The 22,975-nt window shown below is 39.7% G+C and overlaps 1 protein-coding gene across 4 annotated transcripts in view; it reads left to right on the top strand.

The window, feature by feature from the left end:
- phactr2 (phosphatase and actin regulator 2) overlaps positions 1–22,166 on the top strand; it is a 35,990-nt gene extending 13,824 nt beyond the window's left edge. For 2 of the 4 annotated variants that reach the window (XM_028989940.1, XM_028989942.1), the window contains exons 2-13: positions 7,346–7,513; positions 10,596–10,670; positions 11,148–11,288; positions 12,893–13,120; positions 13,624–14,074; positions 15,839–16,005; positions 17,281–17,437; positions 18,014–18,069; positions 19,672–19,733; positions 20,219–20,356; positions 20,779–20,855; positions 20,941–22,166. In XM_028989940.1, coding sequence (XP_028845773.1) covers positions 7,346–7,513; positions 10,596–10,670; positions 11,148–11,288; positions 12,893–13,120; positions 13,624–14,074; positions 15,839–16,005; positions 17,281–17,437; positions 18,014–18,069; positions 19,672–19,733; positions 20,219–20,356; positions 20,779–20,855; positions 20,941–20,956 — 1,736 coding nt within the window. In that variant the 3' untranslated portion in view covers positions 20,957–22,166. Of the gene's footprint in view, positions 1–1,877; positions 2,229–7,345; positions 7,514–10,595; positions 10,671–11,147; positions 11,289–12,892; positions 13,121–13,623; positions 14,075–15,838; positions 16,006–17,280; positions 17,438–18,013; positions 18,070–19,671; positions 19,734–20,218; positions 20,357–20,778; positions 20,856–20,940 lie in introns of those variants that run through there. The other 2 variants (XM_028989941.1, XM_028989943.1) reach the window with 2 other exon arrangements.
- Positions 22,167–22,975: the final 809 nt, after the last annotated feature.

Raw genomic sequence — 22,975 nt, 5'->3', positions numbered from 1 at the left:
CCCGGTTAAGTGTCTTAGGGACTGTGGCTTCAGACCACTTTTATATTTTTAGATCAGATAGTCTTTAGAATCTGAACCTGTAATACTGAGAACTTATGTAAAATACAGGTACAATAGCAGTTAAAATGGAAATGTTTTTTCATCTACTACAGTATTCACAATTGTTTTTGGTTATCATTATATCGTATAATTACTTTAATTGTATATTATGCCATAATTTACAGACTATGCTGTACTTGTCTATAAGCTACAGGTGTCCCTTATGAAACATGAGATATTAATGGAGCAAGATGTTACAGGAAAGATTTTTATAAACATAAAAAAATGCCAGTAATGTCCACAAGAACAGTGCTTTTAACATAACAAAAGTTGTATTCTTCAGTATTGGAACTGAACAGCCTGAAGGTATGCAATTACTTCCTCTCACACTTTCTCTGTAAAAAGACAGGAAAAGCAAAAGTCATTGATACTGTCGCGATCGTCCTCCTGTGCAATCGAGCTTATGTCACATCATATGCTTTTCTTTGTGTCTTTTCCATGATGAGGGTCTTAGAGCACAAAGCACAAAATTGCTGATATGAATTAAGAGTGAGTAAATTTCCCGAAACAGTTTCATTGGTGGATTGTGACCTGTTCTGTAATTTAATTGATCTGATATGACGAGGTTAAATGTGTTGGCAGCATGAAGCTAGTTAGCCTATAAAAATCCATACATCCATTAGCATCATTGTAAAACCTACAGTTCTCAAAGTGGCTTATATGCTGGAATTTGTGTATAAATTTCTACAGTGTGGTCAGGAGAAGAATTATTATATGTATTCCACTGATAATTAAAATGGAATGACAGGTTTTGCATAAAGTATTAGAATAGTCATGTGCCCATATGTGTTGATTAATTTTTCATTTGTACAGCATTGCCATAGGCCTGTTGGTCAGGGATGTGACTAAAGATTTGGGTGAGCCATAGAAGATTGATTGATAAGACCCTTTATTGATGGGGAGTGGGGGGTGGAGAGATCAGGAAGATAGGGGAACAGGTCAGAAACAAAGCAGGGTTCACATTAGGATAGAGGAGAGGGATAAAAAAAAAAGAGATGAATAAAGTGGCTGGTTTCTTCTGAAGAGATTTAAGTTTACCAATAAGATGCATTACTTTTTTTGTACATACCATGTGGTATTTCCTAAATGGAATAAGCTGCAAATATTAATACTTAATATTGATATTAATTCACAGGTTTAAGTATTAATATTAGCACCACCTTCTTCTGCAGTAACAGCTTTAAGCCTTTAGGGGTAGGTATGTCCTTTGCAGGATGTTTGGGCCCATTTTTCAGGGTTTGTTGCCTCGGGTTAGTTGAAATTTCACATTATGTCTTTGCACTGCACATTTTGTAAAAATTAGAGTTACTGTTAATGCAAACCATTGTATTATTGGTGTCCTGATTTCTCACATTGGGAATACAGTGCACAGTAAATGTGCAGGAAAGGGGCACATTCATTCACAGAAATATCTCAAACCACTTGTTTGCATTGGTTTGCAATTGGTTTGCAAAGGCCAGGCAGCTATGAGCAGAAGAGGAAGGGGTGGGGAGATGGGCCTTGTTGAGAACTTGCAGCGCAGCCATAAGGAGAACAATGCCTGAGGTCTCCCGAACAGCTGTTTCCAGCAACTTGCAAAGCCCTTCCTGCCTGAACCCCACCCACCTTTCCTCTGGCGGTGAGGAACCAAACCCTTCATTCTATGAAGTCCAGTTCTGGTGCTTTCCAAGCAGCAAATCACATTCCCACTGTTTCAAGAGGAACAGGAACTGAACCCACATCTCTTTCCTGTAAACTGCTCAGACTGGATGAATAGCACATTTTGTTTTTATGCTTTCCCACGTGTTCGTGATGTATGCTGCTTTTAGTTGAAGTACGAATACGGGTCTGGCGTCGGTGAGACGGTGAGCTCGCGCTGCTGCGTCTGCCGCCGCTGCCGGGGGGAGGAGCTAGAGGCGCTTCCTCTCGTGACCCCTGACTGCAGTCATCTGCATATCGGAATGAGCGGCATCTCCGCGAAACCCCAGCAGAGCTGCTGAGGACGAGGCTCGGCAGCTGAAATGAGCCCGCGGTCGAGCGCATTTGTTGGATCTGGGAAGGAAAGTTGCTCCGTGGGCGCGTGATTGTGGGTTCGGGGGGAAAGGAAATGGGCCAGACGTCCGTCTCCACCTTATCTCAGAACGCGAGCGGTGAGTTCCGACGTTTTTTTTTTTTTAACAGTAATCCATGAAAATCACAAATCACTCGCGAGGCGACCTCTGTTTCCATTTTACTTTGATAAAAAGTTCTGAGGTTTGTCAACTTTTCCACGCGACGCCCTTTTCCCTTTTTTAAATGCTCGCAAATCACTTTTCCCAACTGCATGTATGCCTATAGGTTCAAATATGATGAACTCCCACTCTTCCTTTGCTTATATAACTGTAGTTTCCCCTTTAGGTATAATTTGAATATTGTTCTCAGACCTTCATCACAGCTTTTTCTTGTGCTGTCTAGAGTTGAGGCTGAGGTGACACTTAAGTCAAGTTCAAGTCTCTGTAAACCCATTTCACTGCTTTTCTCATTTATCACTTCTTCAAAATGTATTAACATACGCTGCTCCGCCATGTTCCTGAAGTGGGGAACAGGGCCAAGACAAGCCAAGTCAAATATTTACTTCTTTATTTTAAACAAGCATGCAAGACATATCCGACTTTTGTGTCAGAGAATGTTTGGTAAGTGTCACTTTCTACTTGTGTCTCAAATCATATAATCTTAGGTTTTTCTTATTTATTGCATATTCAATGCAGTATTTTAGAGTACAATGCCTATCTGAATTGGCACATACACATGGCATTAAAACAGGGACCTTAAAACTATGGCCCTGAATTGTTGAACTCTCCCATATCATTATTATTAAATTTATGTCATGGGAGTTCTGTCACTTGCCACATGAAGCAGACATGATTCATAGTTTATAGGCAGACATATTTTTTGGGGTCTCAGGGGAAATACGTTTCTTTCTAGGTAAATGAAACTTTATTAGCAAGTTCGATTGAGTTTCTGAATTCCAGGAGTATTTGAAGCGATTCGCACAACCTTACCAGCAGCACCCCCACCGAAACATTGTGTTGATAATGCATGAAAAGAGACGATGAGAACATCTGGGCAGTATGAGTCATGGATGTCTGTCAGTGGCCCAGGGCAGTTTGTTCAGTGGACCTGGTGTGTACCGAGGTGTGTATTGGCATATGCGTGCATATGCTGCATATGTGTGACATGGGAACAGGTTTTGTTTTGTTAGGGCTGTCACTTGACCCTTAATTGATAATTGTTTTTTTAAGAGTAAGCCCAAACATTGTTTAATGACTGCCTACTCATATATACCTTATGTATTCTGCCAAATACTTGGTGAATCTAAATAGCATACAAATTAGATTATTCAAATGATGTATCTTGTTTTTCATGCGCAGGTATATGTAGAGGTGGGTTGTGTGCATAACCACAGCTGACCACATTCTGCCTATGAGTTTATTTAGCAGAAAAACATCAACATCCAATTGCTGGGATGAAACTGCGGCATATTGTGTGGGGTGATGGTTACACAGGTAGTTTTGGTAAATTTGGTAAATGTTCCACTTGTGGGACTAATAAAGGATCATATTATCTTATCAAACAGTTAAATAGAGGAAGAGGTGCAAACTTTGCACTAGTCATTGTATTAGTGATAAAATCTTATATTACTATTTACGGTGATGAACAGAAACAATGCTAACATTTATGCAAAGATATTCACAGTCAGTTGAAAATGGAATCAGGCAATTATGTAACCATATGAGTGGCCATTTGCTGTTGATATATATCAATCAAAAAGTGAAAACACTACTGTTACTTCTGTAGCTATGTTTGGAATCCATTGTAGTTATTTGGTTCACTGAGCCTGGCATGGAACTGATACTCCCTAGCTGTTTATACAGTTTTAATTTCAGAATCAACTGGCTGAATTTTCTTGTAGTGCTAGTCAGGCTTGTGTTTTGATATATAAACTCTGTGATATATATATAAAGCTGTGTTAAGTATTTTAAATTTAAACTCCTTTAGCTGTTTTTTTTCCGTTGTCTTCTAGTCCTAGGAAGGGTGTTCTAGTTTCCTGTGGCCCAGTGATTTCCTTTATTCTGTGCTGCTTTCTTCACCACCACAGCAGTTCCTGTTGAAGATCTCCTACTGCATTTGTTTCATGCTGTCTTTGTGAGCATTCTCTGCTGTCAGATGGGTTCTGACAGCTCTGAGTTGTACATTGTCGTTCTAACGTCAGAACAACGTTTTTCAAACAGGCCTTCTTTCCTTTGCTTGTGTGAGGTGTTCTGGATTTGCTCAACAGATGTCAGTGCGACTGTCAGGCTCATTCACATTTGGAGCTCTAATTCAAGTTGTCAGTGAATTCATAAGTGCAGGCTGTAGTGGGTGATTTCATTTGTGGTACTCAGGGCTGCCATTTTCTGCTGTTCTAGAGTTCTTGTGTATGCTGCACGTTTTCCTGCTTTTAGCTAATCAACTATCAAGTGTGTATAATATAAGGAAGTGAAAGTGTGCGATGAGAACTTAGACGTGCAGATAGTAGATGATCATCGATAACAAGACTCCTCATTACAATAACAAAGATATTATTTGTATTTTACAAACCGTATGCATTATTTACTGATTTACGGTTTACCAGCTAGCAGGGGACTGTCTTGTCACACCACTGTTTACCTCAAGAGGCGAAGATCTTTTTGCTTTCTTTTGCAATTACAGGGAATAGTGGAGTTTTCCTTGTTTCTTATTATGAGGGTGGGTACTCCAGTCAAATACTCAGTTTTGGCATATAGGTTTAGTATATATTTTATTGTAACAAATCTAACACTGTACCACTTTTAATTATCTGAGTTGTGAAAGATTATTAGTTTTCAGATATATTTAATGTATTACCACTTCATTTAACGTAAATGCATAAATTGATTGTCAGGTGAGCTTAAAATTGGCCTGCTGATCCTCGTTACATTTAGAGCATTTATGAGACACCCTTATCAAATCAACAGATGCCCTTGCCACTTATAAATCAGTAGTGGGACAGGGACAGTCCCCCTGGAGTGTCTGGCTCAGGGACACAATGGTAGTCAGTGGAGTTTGAACCTTGGACTTTGTGGTCCTCTGTTTCACAGGCGAGTGTGTTACCCACTAGGCTACTACCACTAGACAATGATACATTATTTTTTTGCACTAGTGCAACTATTATGTATCTAATTAAAATTTTAATACAAAGATATCACTGAAATAAACAAATCACAATTTTATGGTGTACCTAATCACTTAGTGCTGTAATCTTATTTCGATTTTTTTACATCTGAGGCCCATTAATAAATTGCTTGTGTTAGGTTGTTGTCTTCCTCCCTGCAACCATTTTGCTGGCCATTTTTTTTTTCAGATCAGCCCCAACCCTGCAGAGCATCCTTCTACATGAGGGAAATTTATTTATACATTTGTTCGAAGCCAGTGTGGACAGTCCTATGAAATCATGTGGAAAGTTGGTCATAGTTAGACTGCAGGGCTAATTCTCAGGCCAGTGGTAAGCAGGCCATGGTCTCCAGGTTTGTTCCATAGCATGCAGCCTCTAATGAAATCCATCAAATGACTGCAAGCATGTTTGCCAGATCTTGTTTATTACGTAACTGTGCAACCTTATTTTCCTGTACTCTATATTCACAGTGTTCACTCTACTCGGCTAAATTTGGGAATGTGTTTTTTTTTTTTTTTTTTCGCTGTTGGGAAGTGAAAGTTGCTGGGGCTGTAAAACTGTTGAATTTTATCAATGTGACTTTTTGTATTACAATGTTTCAGGAAGTCAGAGGGAAGTCATTTTGTAGGTGTTGTTCTTAGAAAATCTAAATGAGGGGAAAAATAAACCAGAAAAGATAATGTGAGGAAGAACAGTGTTCTTTGTCTTGTCCACACTCCTACAGAAGGTCTAGACTGAAGCAGACTGAATTCATAACTGAATCAAGCTGAAATAAAATGCCAGGTATGTGGCATGTGGCCAGCCGGACGTTGACAACTGTACATTTAAAAGGTTGTTTTTTATTGCTGTTCTTGTTTCTGAGGTTTTTTTTCTTCTCAAGCTCAAGTAGTAAAATTTCAAATAACTGTAGGGGTAAACATGCTGAGTGTGCGGCCATACCCTTATTAGGTACACAATGTTTGTGTGAAGTTAGACCAGCTACAGTCACATTCAGTCCAAATCCAGTAAAATGTTTTCCAGAATACATTGAATTTGGATTTGTTTGACCAGGTGGAGACCAGCACTAATATCTTCTGGGGGCTCACCATGTCCAAAGAGTTGCTACAGCGGATCCCAAATTTGGTATCCCCTTTTAGCATTTCTGAAACATGTACTATCACTGTGGCAATAACTATGATGAAATTGACCAAATTTGATAATGTGCTGGAAAACATGTATGTTATAGCATGTAATGGGGAAGAAGCTTAGGACATGTACTTTAGTATACTCCTGCATCATGTACAGCATATTTAATGGATATTCTTGAACAGATAAGATGAATATTAACTCGAGGAAATGGGAGGCGACTGACAATATGGCTGTTTAAGGGGTTATCCAACACATAATTCACTGTTAATGTAAATGAAGCCATTGGTGTCCTAAGTGTGGTCTACATACAGTATGATGCTACTGTATGAATTTGAATTCCTGTTGTACATCATAATTTGCTTTGTCTTTTTAGCTTGATAAGCTTTGTCTGTTTAGGGAACTGTTTGAGGAACTCAACATATTTTACATTCCCATTGGTATTCACCCCAAGTTTAGTTTGGTTCAATAGTTATTTTGCCTGTTTTATTGATATCCCAGAGTCACTGATCACTACCTCACTTTCAGTCACTGAAAAAGAGTAGAAGCTGAGTAAGCATGAAACTCAGATTTTTATAGGAATGACCAGAGATTTAACGGCAAGGACAACAGTTAGCCGCATTGAAAGTGAAAAGGTGAACGTAAAGTAACTTTCATTGTACTATACAGCAAGCACAGCACACGGTGACACAATGAAATGTGTCCTCTGCATTTAACAATCACCCTTAGTGATCACTGGCCATGAAAGGCACCTGGGGACCAGTGTGTGGGGACAGTACGTGCTCAGTGGAACATTGTGAACTCTACCACTGAACCACCAATGCTGTTGAGATTCATAATGGAGCGTGGTGCCATAGTAATGGAGTAATGCTATCTACACACAGACACAATGAAGGTGGTTTTAATGTGTTTGTCTGTTGTTCTTTATAGTGGATGGACTGGAAAAATCCTGTCTGGCCAATTGTGATGGAGTTGTGGGGGGAACGCAGGGACCCCAACTGAAACAGAAGGGTAAGCTGTCGACCCTGGGAAAGATCTTCAAGCCCTGGAAATGGCGAAAAAAGAGAACAAGTGACAAATTTCAAGATCTCTCCCGAGGTAAGTATTTTGATAAGGGATCCACTGATTTATCAGATTCTATAAAGATACCAGATACCAGTAGCTGCTGTTTGGTATATATCCAATCCCATACTAGTATTTAATTAATGTTTGTGTAGCAAGCATTAAATTCTTCCATACTGATGACATTTTATCGGTAGCTCCCTCCATGCTCACAATACATGTAATTGCATCTGAGCATAATACATGTAGGCATAATCAAGACCAGGCACAGACACATAAAAACATGAAGATCCAGCAATTTAACAGAATAGATTGGCATCATAGACTGGCACAGTGTTACTGATGCCCAATCCAGGTATTTGAGTCATTGTTTGATCTACGTCCGATACTTGTTTAAGGACAGTGAAAAAATAAAAGTGAATTGATTCCCATTGTGAAACACTGCAGCACAGCACAACAAAATGTGTCCTCTGCTTTTAACCCATCACCCTTGGTGAGCCACGAAAGGCACCCGGGAAGCCATCTGTGGGGACGGTTTGGGGATTCGAGTTATGAATAACCTTGCAATTACTGGTCTTCCTTACCCAATGTACATTTTATGGAAGTGCTGTATAAAGGGGGACATTGGGAAAAGACATACAGTAGGCTATTCTGTAAAGGTTTTAGGCAGGTGTGGATTTTTTCCCCCCAGAAATTACAGTGTTATTTTCATTAATTAACATAATGCAGTGTATGAACAGAAGAGGAATCTAATTCAAATAGATATTTATCTTAAAAGTGCACTTTTGGGGGGCAGGGGAGGGGGGTGACCAATCTCCTGGCCTTCTTAAAAAAAAATTGCCAAATATTTCATATTTGTACTCATCAGTCCAGAGCACATGCTGCTGATTTTCTGTACCCAAGTTCCTATGTTTTCATGAATAGTCAAAGTCACTTTGCTTTGTTTACATGTCAGCTTGATATGTCTTTCATCTGGGCCAGTAGATTTGCTTGGCCTGCCACTGTATGTATAATTTCCAGTATTGCCGTTTTCTTTAAAGGAGATTGAACCGCATATCTTGAAACCCCCCTTTGTCTGGGAAAGATCTTGCTGATGCTATAGATCCACTTTGTTTCTTGCTGCTATGTTTATACCATGCCATGGTGTGTGTACTGTGTCATGAAACTTGTACAGCCCCACCTTGGTAGCAGAGTTTAGCTTTTGAGTTTGAGAAGCCTCCTACACAATTGTGTTTCATCAGATATCTGAAATTGTTGAATATTGTTTGCACTTGTTTGGTATAATTGATTGACCATAATCCTACAAAATCCTGGCATTTGTGCAAGTGTACCTAAGAAATTATGCTATTTGATTTGAATTTTGAAATTTGTGTTATTTCAATTTTTGCAGTCTTTGAAAAAAGTAGATTGCACAGTACTGTATATAATTTTTCTTCTTTAAAATTTTTTAGATTATGTGTTTGTATATTTCTATACACATATTTGGATCTTTGTCCCTTCTTTCTGTTCAGCATGCTCTGTAATTTTGAAAAGGCTTTTGATATATACCCATATATACCCATCAATCTACCCCTGATCCCTAAGTCATGCTTTAGGTAGATAGGACATGTCTGGCACAAAGACAGTATTTGTTTCTTTGTATCTTAGACTGTGTAGTTGCTATTTTTACCCCTGACGTTTTTAATTTAACCTTATTACTTGTATGCAATTTTACATTTGTCTTTGCTATCAATGTGTGTTGTCTTCTGTGAAACAGTTCCATGACTGACAAATACAATTGTTAAATAATTAAGTTTGCTCATTGCAGTAAATAACATTAATCAGAAGCTGGTTCTGCCTTTTTTGAATATGGAAAACATGAATTAGGTATATAAAAATGAAATATGGTCAGTCCAAAAACAAACATTTTGGACATTTTCAACTTAACTGATGTTGTTGGATCTGTATATCTCTGTATAATGGACGTACTCTAAGGTAAATCAGCACCATTAATTTATTTAGGCAGTGATTTGTTAACTGTGGTCTTACTCAGAGGTGGAAAATGTACTGAAAAAATTTAATTAAGTAAAAGTAGCTTTACTTTTACTTGAGTAGAATTTTCCCATCTTAAAATCTACTTGAGTAAAAGTAAAAAAAAACTTAATTTAAAAATTACTTTGAGTACTTTACTTTACTTTACTTTACTTTATTTAGCAGACGCTTTTATCCAAAGCGACTTACAATAGGAAGACACCAGCAATTCTCGTTCGGCCTGAGTAAAAGTTACTTAGTTACTTTCAATTACTAAATGCAGAGGACACATTTCACTGTGTGCTGTGCTGCTGTGTATCACATGTGACAATCACTTCACTTTACTTTATATCAGTTGTCTTTACAGACTGTAAAGCTCTTGTTCAGCTCTTGTTTGAGCAATGTAATGTATGGAATACACAGGCAAAAAGCATATACAGTGCATCCGGAAAGTATTCACGGCACACTTATTCCAAATTGGATTGAATACATTTTTTTCCACAGAATTTTTCACACAACACCCCATAACCACAATGTGAAAAAAAGTTTACTAGGAAAATTCATTAAAAGCCTCATAGTGAGGCTTAAAAAAAACAACAAATTACTCACAAAAAATACTCTATTACAGTAACGTGAGTAAATGTAATTCGTTATTTTCCACCTCTGGTGGTGGTGGGGGACGGGGGCAGTAATTGACAATGAAAAATCCACTAACTCTGGATCTGCTGGAAAACAAGTCTGATCCACCACAGGACTTGAAGGATCTGTTGCTCGTGTCTTGGTGCTGGAAACCACAGCAAACCTTCAGAGGTCTAGTGGAGTCCATGCCTAAATGGGTCAGAATTACACTACACTGTATCAGGAACAGGCTTGAGGTGTGTGTGCGCTTGGTGTGTTTTCCTGTATTGTCATACCCTGTTGCACAGGACAGCAGCAACATGTTCATCAGTGTACTCTAATTTACATTCTGCATTTAGCTATGCATCCATAATGCCTTCGAGCAGCTGCTGCTGGTGCGAGATTGATGTCTTCTGTCCTCTCGAATTGGGGCCTGGGGACAGAGCGAGTGTCTGGTGATTGGGATTAACTGCTGTGTTTCTGCCAATAGTTCTGGAGCGGAAAATTTCCACAAGGCAGAGCCGTGAAGAGTTGATAAGAAAGGGTGTTCTTATTCCAGATCAAGGTTTGTTTTGTTGAACACTATTTGGGTTTTGCTTCACACTATGTGTATTTAAAATGTTATTTTGAAGTGGCCTGGTCATATCCATTCAGAGACAAATTCTGTTCATTTACTGTGTCTTTGTCTACTTAGTGACTGTGGGAATTTGATACTTTTTACACGAGAAAAAAAAAAATCCAAATCAGCAATTTCCCTTCACTTACTAACTGGTTAACCTGAATTTAATAAAGCCTCTAAGGAGATGTGCTGGCAATCACAATACTGACTTTATCATCCCTTTGACAATCAGACAAATTAAGGACATTCTGATAAAAGATTATTGCGCCAACAATGTTACAAAAATTCTCTCTGAGTGAATCTGATGTTCAAACTAGGATCTTGCTTAAATGTTGTCGTGTCAAAAATGTGATGTGTGAAATATTCAGAAAATGTAATCCATAACTTCTTATGGATTTTATTTATTTATTTATTTTGCCTCAGATGATCCAGCAGCCACTGAGATTCTGAATGGCCATGCTGTGCCCAGTATCGTACCAGAGGAAGTCAAAGTGGACATTGAGTCACTAGAGGCGAGTGCTGAGGACAAGAGTGAACAATCAACAGAAAGTGATGACAAAACAAGTAAGTTCCTCTGCTTTTTATTTATTTAAAAAATGTGATTCACAGTACCCCTTAATGTCCTTACTGAATCACTTGTCACATAATGACAGACATATGAAGGCACCCAATTGTAATAAATGCATTTAACCATGCTTCTCATGCTGCTGGTGATGTCAGTGCTGCAACGATGGCGGTTACCATGACCTTGTGACATTCATTTCATGCTCTGTCTAGTCTCCTTAATACATTTTCAGCAGAGGGCCTACAATCATCCACCTCCATCCATACACTGGGATATTAAGAATCTAAATCCCTTTCTCCAAGAGCATTAAACAAGAGGCCATTCCTTTACTTAGCGTTCCCAGACCTCTCAACTCCTGTGTGTCTGGGATCAGCATAAACTTGTCTATTGATGCTTTTTAAAGAGCCAATGTGCTCATCAGAAACCTGCTCACTTCAGAGATGTGAGAGGCTGAAAGCTTTTGTTGGATGGGCTCATGCATCACAGTGGCAGGCTCTTTCAGGCATATCCTGAGGAAGTCTGCATCTTTAATGAAGGCTGCAGGAGGAAATAGAATTGCAACATTCCTTCAATGACTTAGCTGAATCACAGTCCATCTGATGCTTATCTGTTACGGCACCCTCTTTTACCTATTACTGTCTGCTACAGGTTTGATTGGTCTAATAATAGCCTGTTGTTTTCATTCCTAATGACCTGAAAGGGTATTGAAGTTAATCTTATAATCAATGCATTGTGATGCAGAAGTTGATTCTGCATCAATGCAGTGCAGAACCTGATCAATTATATTATAATGATGTTGCTTGGTGATTTTCTGGTGGCGGTATAAAAACCCACATTAAAAAGTAGTACCTGTAGTGACTGTGGTGCCAGCGCCTACGTTACAGTCCCAGTTATCTTGCAATCATTAGGATCAAAGCGAGTGAGTTTTCTTTCTGCCCCTTCTAAACACACATGAAGCGTGAATGGAGGAAAAGTCAATCTTATCAGTCTCTGAGTGTTCAGAGATCTATAACGCGACATTACTTGGAGTATAGAAATCCACGCCTGTTTTTTTAAGAAGACTTGATCCAATGAGCAGAAAAGGGGGCTGTGTTCAGTTGCACTCACCTGACTCCACCAACATCTGAACCAGGTGTTTTTTCTGGTGTTTGTGAAGTCAGGTGAGCATGGACTGAACAACAACAGTTTTTCTGCTTATAGTATAAAATCAAAGCATCCACACAGGTGAACGAGACCTTACACATGTATTTACACATGTATCCACTTGAGAATCTATACTCCAACAAATAGATGGAAGTTTATGGCCATAAATAAATAAATATATGTGTTTCTTCTTAATTCTGTAAGTTGCTCACCTCCCCTGTCTAATTAGCATGTTTCAGGAAATATCTCTGTTATCTCGCATTCTCTTGGTAATTTTTTTTTATTTATATATAAAGTAAATGCTATACATTTTCATGGAAATTATCTGCCATTGCTTTAATTTAGCAGGTATCATGCAGCAGGTATTCCTTTTCCAGGTTTTTTTTTTTTTTAAATAACCTTGCTTTTTGCCTCTTCGCTATGGTTGAGGGTACTCTGCTCACCTATGTACTCCCCATAGAAAAGAATGAGCCTAAACCTGACCCAAAAGGGATCCGACCGAGAGCATGGGAGACTCTCACAGTAAAATGCTCAAATGCTGCTCCTCCCAAATCACCTGGTGGGGCAGTGGGTGCAGCTGGCAAGAAGGATATGCTGTCAGCCACTAAAAAGTTGCCCAAAACCACAAAACAAGCTTCTACCGTTCAACCCAAGCAAAATCCTCGAAACAGTAATGCCCGTGGTAATGGTGAGTACCAGTGGCATTGACTGGACCAGCTTATGGCTGCATGTGGTTGTCAGTGCATGAACCTTGACCGTTAAACCTTCATTTCCTTTTGGTCTTGAGTAGTGGTCTGGATTTTCTTGCCCATAGTTTTAGCAAAACCTGCTTATTATTTATTTGTACATATGGTGCAGTTCAGGCATGACGTTCAAGATTTTCAATTCAATCAGTAAATCATTCAGTGAAAACCTTAATGCATTAATAATGGACATCAGCAAATCGATAATATAACTACCTCTCTGCTTTTGTGAAGGCTTGGTCTGTGCATTCTGCTTTTCCTTTTTACAAATACAACCAATCACTCAATCTTTACCTTCTTGTCTCACTTTATTTTTGCAGAGTTCTTCTTTCATTGTTATGCATGTGTGCGTAGAGAATATTGGCTAAGTGATCTGTTGTGCTGAGAATATAAAGAAATTAGCATCAGCATGTTTCTTTCCACTGTTTTATTTACCTTGTTGTCTTAGCCAAGTCAACCAATCCCAAGAAGACTGTAGGCACATCTCAGTTGTCATCGTCAGCAGTAGCAGTAAAGGCAAGGACTGCAAAAAACGGTGCTGGGGAACACACTGGAACTGAGAGCAAATCGGGCAAGAAAAGAGATCCTTCCAGATCCCCCCGACCTCCCAAGACCTCATACAAAACTGATTGTCCACTCACTGGGGACTCCTCTACTGACAAGAAGGACCAAACACACCTGGAGGTGCCCTGCGGTGGGGAAGAGGGGTCTGGCCTGGATGACACTGCAGTACAAGGCAACCAGTCCAGCCAGCCTGGACTTCCCACATATTTTGAGAAGCAGATGGGCCAAGCCAGTAGCACCGTAGAGAAAAGCAGCTCAGAAAGCAGGAGTTTCCCCCAGCCTTCTGCAGGGGATCACATGCACATGGAAGAGATTTCATCTCCTGAAAAAACACAGTAAGTTCAGGCATTCAAGACCCATTGACAAAATGAGCAAAATGTATATTTCAAATGACAACGCAACATATTTATAGTTATCATGTTAGGTGTAGGGTCATGATAAGTGGCGGCTCGAGCCATGTTCCATAGAATCCTGAACACAATAAAGGTAAATCCACAATTCAGTACTACAGAGTTCACAGTCCTTGCACAGTAGTGCTGCGTGATCAATGAATCACCTGGCTTAATCACCCAGATCCATGAGTCTCAATTCTGAGGTCTCCATTGAACCAAATTGTTTGAGTCCTAACTACACCACGTCTAAATTGTAAAATCAGTCACATAAATGCATATTATAATATTATAAGTATTACAGCTCTATTGCACAGTAAAAGGTTTTAAGAAACAAATATCGGAATTTACATGGATTTTTAACGATTTAATGATACCAACAGACTCATGGATACGATTTTTTTTTCTTCAAACCATATTAACAGTCTCTAGTCAGGATATCAGTACATATTATGTCATATTATGTATATTATTAACGATACTAGTTTTATTCCTCAATCTGGCATTTTGTATTATCAGTATTCAGCATACTATCAGATGTGAAGAACATCTGTTATCACAGTTCAATGCACAATTCAGTCCTAGGTATATACTTTTTGAATGAATTAGTCTTTATATCTGAGAACATCACATGCGTCTCTGTGTTATTGTACACAGGAATTAACAGTGCAGCTCTCCTCCTACCAATCAGTGCAACCAGCTCACTGCTAGCTCTACTGATTGTGTTCACCACAGAATGTTGTGAACCATATGAATAAATAAGGAAATGTATACTTCATGTGGTTTTGGATAAGGCTGTATTGATCAGATGAAGGTTTTACAAGAAAAGCATAATTTCATTCTGTGTTTATCCACAGGTCACCTGATTTGAGTGACCTGTGAAGTGAAGTGCTTGTCATTGTGATACACTGCAGCAAGCACACGGTGCACACATTGAAATGTGTCCTCTGGTTTTAACCCATCACCTTTTAGTGAGCAGCGTGCACCCATAACAGGCGCCCGGGGAGCAGTGTGTGGAGACAGTGTTTTGCTCGGTGGCACCTAGGCGGATTGGGATTTGAACCTGCAACTTTCCGATTACAGGGCCGCTTCCTTAACCGCTAGGCCTCCACTGCCCTGACTACTTTAATAATCAGAGTAGATATTTAAGAAGTGCCACAATTTATACATATGTTTGCTTTCATACATCATCTTAATGTCATACACCTTTCCGTCATAACATTATGAATAATGTATATTATAGGTTTATCTGGTTGAGACATGGGCTCCACCACACCTGTGAAGGCAAATGGATTTAGATTTTTTTTTCTCCAGCACGTCCCCCATATGTTCAATTGGATTGAGAGCTGAGAATTTTTTAGATACTGTTAGATTTCGAGAATAGTGCAGTAAAAGTATTTCTTCTGCTAGATCAGATAGCATGGGCAAGCCCACACTGCCCATCCGCATCACTGGTCACATGTGACTGTTATCACATGCATATCACATGCATACCCTGCACATGCATTAATTATACTTCACATAATGAAAGAAATGCACCATGTTTTGTGTTTGATAAGGTCATTCATTATGGAGAAATGAGTGATTATAACAAGATATAAAGGGATTCGTGTGCTTGTTCTAAAGTTTGGAAATCCGAAGAGGTCACATGACAAGATTGATTGATTCTTCACCATATGAAACTGCTCTGAGGAACTATCTGTTTTCCAGTAACACTGAATCTAGCGACGAGCAGCAGGTCCATGCCATCAATGTGGACTCCAAAGTCACAGTCATTCCAGACACCCGCCCAGAAAGTCTGTCTACCGACTCTGACTCTGATGGCCCGATTCTCTATAAAGATGATGAGGAGGATGACGATGAAGAATACATGTCAAGTATGTATTGAGGGTTCAGTTCAGTCTGTTGGGGTTGTGGCTTGATGTCTGTGCTTGCAAATGCTCTGCTCTGTATGGCTTCACAGTGGTGGTGTTACACTGATAAGGACTTTATGATATGTTGAACCGTGACTTAATGTCGACATTTCAAACACGATGCAAGTGTTTTTTCTTCCTGTGGAAAGTCATTTTAACCTACATGCACCAAACCTGGTGCACACCTGGAATTGACCTCCATTAGCTAAAATGCGTTAGAAAACCCAGCTATTTACCAAAACATCTCAAACACCAAAATTGCTCTGCATCATGACAAGTTCAGTATTCCACTTGTCAAATATCTTATTTCTATCTTAGAACATATGGCTGTGAAGATGCTTGAAATTGACCTTTTATTTTCACTTCAGAGGGGGTGTTTGGTGCTTAACTGCATGATATTTATACATCTGAAACTGCCTGCTTGTCACTGATTAGGGTAAAAAAAATCAAAACACCACACAGGCAATTTTATCCTGTATTCCCCTGCAATTCATTCCTGATGTGAAACCTTGAAAAAATTACCATGTGTGAAAATGCCCTGTGGGACCTGATGCGCGTTTCTGCTGCTGCAGCCATGTTCTAATGATCGCATCCCAGGCAGCGCAGTCAAGCAGAGTGAATGCCGCCGGGTTTGTTACATTTGGATCAGTGTCGTCAGATAGCACACCTGTGTGACATCATGGTTCCAAGCCATGAGGACAAAATTTTAGACCTGTGAACAAAAATCTTTTCAAGGCCTTAATTTACAAATACAAAATTTAAAACTTTTTCAAGTTTTTAAGACCCCGCTGGTACCTTGTGCAGGGCACACACACAATTCATTCACACTGTGGTCAATTTAAAGTCAGCAGTCCACCTAGTGTCCACACCTTTACATAGCGAGGAAACCAGAGATCCCGGAGGAAACCCGCACCAACACAGGTAGAGCAGCCATGTAGGTTCCTGTGTAGACAGGGAACTATGGTCATGTTGTGTGATTTTGCTTCATAATTTCTGATTAGCTGTAGAGGTGCTTCTCAGCAGTCTCTGAGCAGCCAACAACAACCATTACAAGCTCTTGGCTATTTACCACAATCCTATCACAGCTTTTTTATGTCAGTGGGAGGAATTGTTTGGTGTGTAGCGGTCTTGGAAGTCTTTGTCTGCTTCCTGTACTCACACTCTCTGTTCCTGCAAAAGAGGCCAGGCTCTTGATACTCACTTCCTGTTTCAGTTGATCACCCATTGTTTGCCCCGTAGATTCCCTTGCCAGCAAAATTCGCCGCAAAGACACCCTGGCCATCAAACTAGGGAACCGACCCAGCAAGAGAGAGCTGGAGGAGAAGAATATTCTGCCCAGGACCTCTGAAATGGAAAGGCAGGAGCTGAGGCAGCAGATTGGGTGCAAGCTGGTGAGGTGAGGTCCCTCAGTGAGCCATGTACCTCTGCCTTTATTTAAAAAAACTTTAATATAATCAAATGTTATTTAAATGTTATTTGCTTAATGCGCTCTAGAATAATTATTTATTCAGTCAAACTAAAGGCACTTCTTTACACGATGCTGATAAGCTTTGCAACTGAGAGTTGAGGTTGCTCAACTTTTTATTTCTTTAAAGTGAAGTGATTGTCACATGTGATACACAGCAGCACAGCACACGATGCACACAGTGAAATTTGCCCTCTGCATTTAACCCATCACCCTGAGTGAGCACTGGGCAGCCATGACAGGCGCCTGGGGAGCAGTGTGTGGGAACGGTGCTTTGCCTTCTGATTACAGGGCCACTTCCTTAACCACTAGGCCACCACTGCCCACCACTTTAATTAGTCATTTAATAAATATGCAAAAAGAAAACCGTTCATTCCATGTGGGTGTAAATTAGTTGCTATTACTGAAAATGGTGGGAAAAGAGAAAATGTATGATTGTCTGAACCTTTTTGAGATAAACACTAGAACCTGGGCTTCTCTTTTTTACCTGCTTTTTACATGTGCTAGGCGCCTGAGCCAGAGACCTACAACAGAAGAGTTGGAGCAGAGGAACATTCTTAAACGTAAGTCTGACTGATCCAGATGCTTGCCTGTTACTTCTATGTTTACTCTGCTTCTATCTCCTCCAGACCTGCTGATCGATGCCGCAGTGGGCAAACATGCACTTAAACTGCGGCTATATGAACACAGGAGAGTCAGGTTTCCAGGCGGCTTGGTAGATGGAAAGTGCAGTTACCAGAATGTAATTAGCCCAAAACATCTATCCTCTCTTTTATCAGGCCTACTTTGACTTTGTATTTTATCTTATTAGAGCCAGGCATATTATCTCTTCAATGCACAGTGTCCTCTTTCCATGCCTTTAGATTTTGGAAAGTTAAATTGGAAATGGGAAAATGGGTTTGAATTGTGGACAATGCCAAAGCCAAAAACATTTCTAAGAGAGAGCTATGCATTCATATGAGTGATTGCATGGTTGCCATTAGCAGATCGATGTCCATCTGCTCTGCTGGTTTATCAGTAGAGGGAATATGTTTAGCATAGATTAAGGATTTAAATGACTACAAAAGCATGCTACAGGGTGGGCCATTTATATGGATACACCTTAATAAAATGGGAATGGTTGGTGATATTAACATCCTGTTAGTGGCACATTAGTATATGTGAGGGGGCAAACTTTTCAAGATGTGTGGTGACCATAGTGGCCATTTTGAAGTTGGCCATGTTGGATCCAACTTTTGTTTTTTTCATGTGACACACATCAAATTTGCTGGTAATTTCACAAGAAAAACAATGGTGTGCTTGATTTTAATGTAACTTTCATGAGTTATTTACAAGTTTCTGACCACTTATAAAATGTATTCAATGTCACCAACCATTCCCATTTTATTAAGGTGCATCCATATAAATGGCCCACCCTGTACAAAACATTTATTTCTCTCTCTCTCTCAATCACAAAGTAAAAAATAAATAGATTCAAGATTGGTTTGCCAGTACAACAGTATACACACTATACAATGTATTGAAAAAATGCTCATATATAAATATGTAAATATATATATATATGAGCATTACACACACACACACACACACACACACTAAACTAGTGGTGGAGATTAAATAATTATTGCTCTTGGCCAGTCAGATATTTTTGGTTGCAAACATTTACGCAATGTTTGCTGCAGTTTCGTGGGTGGTAGTAGCCTAGTGGGTAACACACTCGCCTATGAACCAGAAGACCCAGGTTCAAATCCCACTTACTACTTTTGTGTCCCTGAGCAAGACACTTAACCCTAAATTGCTCCAGGGGGACTGTCCCTGTAACTACTGATTGTAAGTCGCTCTGGATAAGGGCGTCTGATAAATGCTGTAAATGTAAATGTATGTCACTGTATGTCACTAATCCTCATTAGTAGGGATCTGGGGTTTGATGTAGAGACCTTATTTTTCCATGTTCTGTAGAGAATGTCTGCTATGTCATTAGCCAGCCACAAAACACTGGTGCTGTCAGTGTTAAAGGTTGGTCCCCGCATGCATCTTCTGCTGCTAAATGGCAAGATCGCCATTTTTTTTTTTTGAAAAGTGGAATCTCATGAGCAATGCACATTCAGCCACTGAAAATCCTCAATAAAGGAGCAGTGTGAATAATAATGCTAATTGTTTTACAGAGAAAAATGTGGAAGAAGAGCATGAAGCCAAACAAGAGATTAAAAGAAGACTCTCTCGAAAGGTAAGGATTCTAATAAGCCAATCTTTTAGGGAGCAGGGTTGCGTTATGTATGCACGCTGGAACTAGTCTGCCATCTTGTGGTCACTACTGTTATTAGCATATTTTATCTTACTGAATACTACATTTTATTTCAGTAATACAAGTGTAAGAAGGAGGAAGCATTATTTTAGCTGTATATCAATACATTTTTACAAAAACTTGGTTTTAATCAAAGAAATAAAAAAAAATCTATTCCAGATTTTAAATATTTGACATTAGACAATTCAAACCCCCTGTGTGTAGATTTAGCAGAGGCAGACCCTTGACCTCTGATATCATAGGAATGTTTGTCTGGTTTCAGTGGATTCCTTCTTTTTGTCATTCAGGGGTCATTGCAGTCTATTCCCACCTTTTTGTTGTTTTTACCCTTATGTATTATTTCCCTTTAAGTGAAAGGTCTGATCTTGTCAAGTAACTGGCGTGTGTGTGTGTGTGTGTGTACGCAGTTAAGTGTGAGACCCACAGTTGCAGAATTGGTGGCCAGACGCATCCTGCGATTTAACGAATATGTGGAAGTGACTGATGCCAAAGATTATGACCGCCGAGCTGACAAGCCTTGGACCAGACTGACACCAGCTGAAAAAGTGAGCTTGTTTTACAAAACTCTGTTTTTCTTTATGAGAAAACAACTACAGTTATGTAAATAAAACAATTAGTCCACCTTACAGCAGGCTTTTTGTAACATGCTATTTACTACTGCTCCTGCGTGGACGTCATCTTATGATGACCTCATGATGCACACCAGCATGACTTCCTGCTCACGGGCATCAACAACAGAATGCTTGTCTGCCAAGCCTTGTTGCCGCTTCCCAGTTTCCCTCCTCCCTTCAAGTGTGCCGGTGCTGAGAAGAGCAAATGCTGGCCATCTTGTGTTGCTAAGGATCACAGGCAGAATGGCACAGCGCTGTGTTCCGTGATGTAATTTTAACAGCCACCACTCTTCAGAGAACGAGAAACTAATCCAAAAGCTGCGCGTTTAAAACATGCTTTCTCTATTTCACCACAGGCTGCTATTCGCAAAGAGCTGAATGAATTCAAGAGCAAAGAGATGGAGGTGCATGAGGAGAGCAAGCAATTTACCAGGTATGCCCTCGAGACAAGAAAATAAGACCAAGGGTCTATTAACCCAAGTCTAGGCTTATCAACTGTTTTCTCTTTGCCTTGGCAGGTTCCATCGACCCTGAAGAGGCATTTGCTGGTTGGAGTCTGGACTGGTGCCTGGCTGGGCTCTCCAATTCACACGCCCTGTGTTGGGAGTAACAGTTGGGCTCAGTGCCGCTCAGTGGCTGTCCTCTGGCAGAGACCCCAATCGCCCACGGACCAACCTGCCCCTATCAATTGCAATCAAAGCTGCAGGCTGGTCGCCATGCCCACACTGATGAAAACTGGACCTCACATGGCACTGCAGTCTATACAGTTGATCGTGAGACTGTGGGACCTGGATGTTATTTTTTGCACTTTTTTTTAATTTTGGTTTTTCATTTGTGGCCCAGTTCAACAAATGTGATTCCACATTTTGCAATGTTTACCTCTGAATATAAATGACATATACACACACCATATGTACAGATATCTGTATACATTTAGATTCTTTTTATGGCAGTGAAATGTACTGTGTTGTCAGGGTTTTTTTTTTTTTTCTCTATCCCCTCTTGCTGTATGTGACCTAAGAGCATTATAAAATACTCACAGTATTATGATTCCTAGAGGAAGAGCATTTATTTGGGAGGGTGGCCTTTGTAGTTTTTTTTGTGGTTAGGAATAGTCCAGCTGTCACATTCAGCTAAAAACAGGTTCCTGCATCCTCTGTGAGTTTTTAAAATGTTGGGCCTGGCCTCCTCAAACCACTGCAACTGCAACTTAAAACATGCACCGTTACTTCATAGATATAGAACTGTGGAAAACGTTCACCCTGTGAAGTATTGTTTTAATGCAGGTCAAGCTTTTAAATTATTATAAGGTTTTTTTTTGTACAGAATGTGCAGTGTCAATATGTACATGTGAATACAGAAAAACATGCTTCCCACTCTGTCCTATTTTTTTTTTTATTAATGTGGATTGTTTGCTTATCCCTTCAGTCCTTAATTTGATGGTTACATTAGCCTAATTTCCTTATAGTGACCTGATTTCCATGGCCACTAGGTACAAACCACATCCAGTCCATGAAGTCCTGGCAACCCTTATCATCACCCACTACCAGTCAGCTACCATGAACAGGTTCCTGTATTATCATCATTTCCTATAAAACAGCTTTTAGTAATTTACAGACTACAGTTTACAAAATCTACAGAATTCATATGGATTTGTTTGAGTGTGTGTTTTTTACACTAGATAACAAGTGTGGTTGCAAACAGGTGCTGTTACCCATTAAAAGCATTTTTGGTTTTGACGTAATATTGATTATCCACCCAATCCTATTATACATGGCTGTTTCCCACACCTGATATTATTTACTCTGTGGTTATGGTAATACTGTCTAACCAAAGATACTCACACTCTCCAATCTTCATGAAAACCAGAGGTGATTCCACTGACTTTTATTTATTTATTTTTTTTAAATCTAATAATGATACGTGTACGAGACATTCTTCTTTGGCCTCTCTGCCATTCTTGGATGTGAGTAAAATGCTGTGGCCACTAAAGAGGAAAGTGATTTGGTAGGACAAATGACAGGCCTGTGTCCACAGTTCTCTCAGCCATGAAGCTGGCAATATGAGCTGTTAAACCTGAGAGCCGAGGGATCACTCCCAGTGACACCGGGTTCCGGTGTCCTGCATCAGATCACACAGCAGGTCAGAGTGCCATAAGTGTGATATGTAAAACCCCCTTTGGTGCACAGTTCTCTGCTATTGAATGTTGGTGATATAACACACTATATGGTTTTCTCACAGTCAAGGCCTTGTTACAACATAAGAAATAGCTGATCATTTATTACGTATTTTTATTAGAATAACATTGCACATCTTCTACAAAAAAATAGTAATATTTAACAGACTCTTTCAGTACAGTATCAAACATGTTTAGGAACCTGGCCTTGTCACACGGGTTGTTGTCCCTCTCATGCCTATGAAACCCTCTATTGTTGCCTCTGGTCACAGCCTTCTCATCAAATTATACTGCACTAAATTCAGCAGACATCGGTCAGCTTATTGTCATCATAGGCGACTTATCAGATTTCATGCTCACTTCCTGGGGAATGCTAG

The sequence above is a fragment of the Denticeps clupeoides genome, chromosome 8, assembly GCF_900700375.1.
Source record: "Denticeps clupeoides chromosome 8, fDenClu1.1, whole genome shotgun sequence".
Lineage (NCBI taxonomy): Eukaryota > Metazoa > Chordata > Actinopteri > Clupeiformes > Denticipitidae > Denticeps > Denticeps clupeoides.
This window is presented reverse-complemented; position numbering and strand designations above follow the sequence as displayed.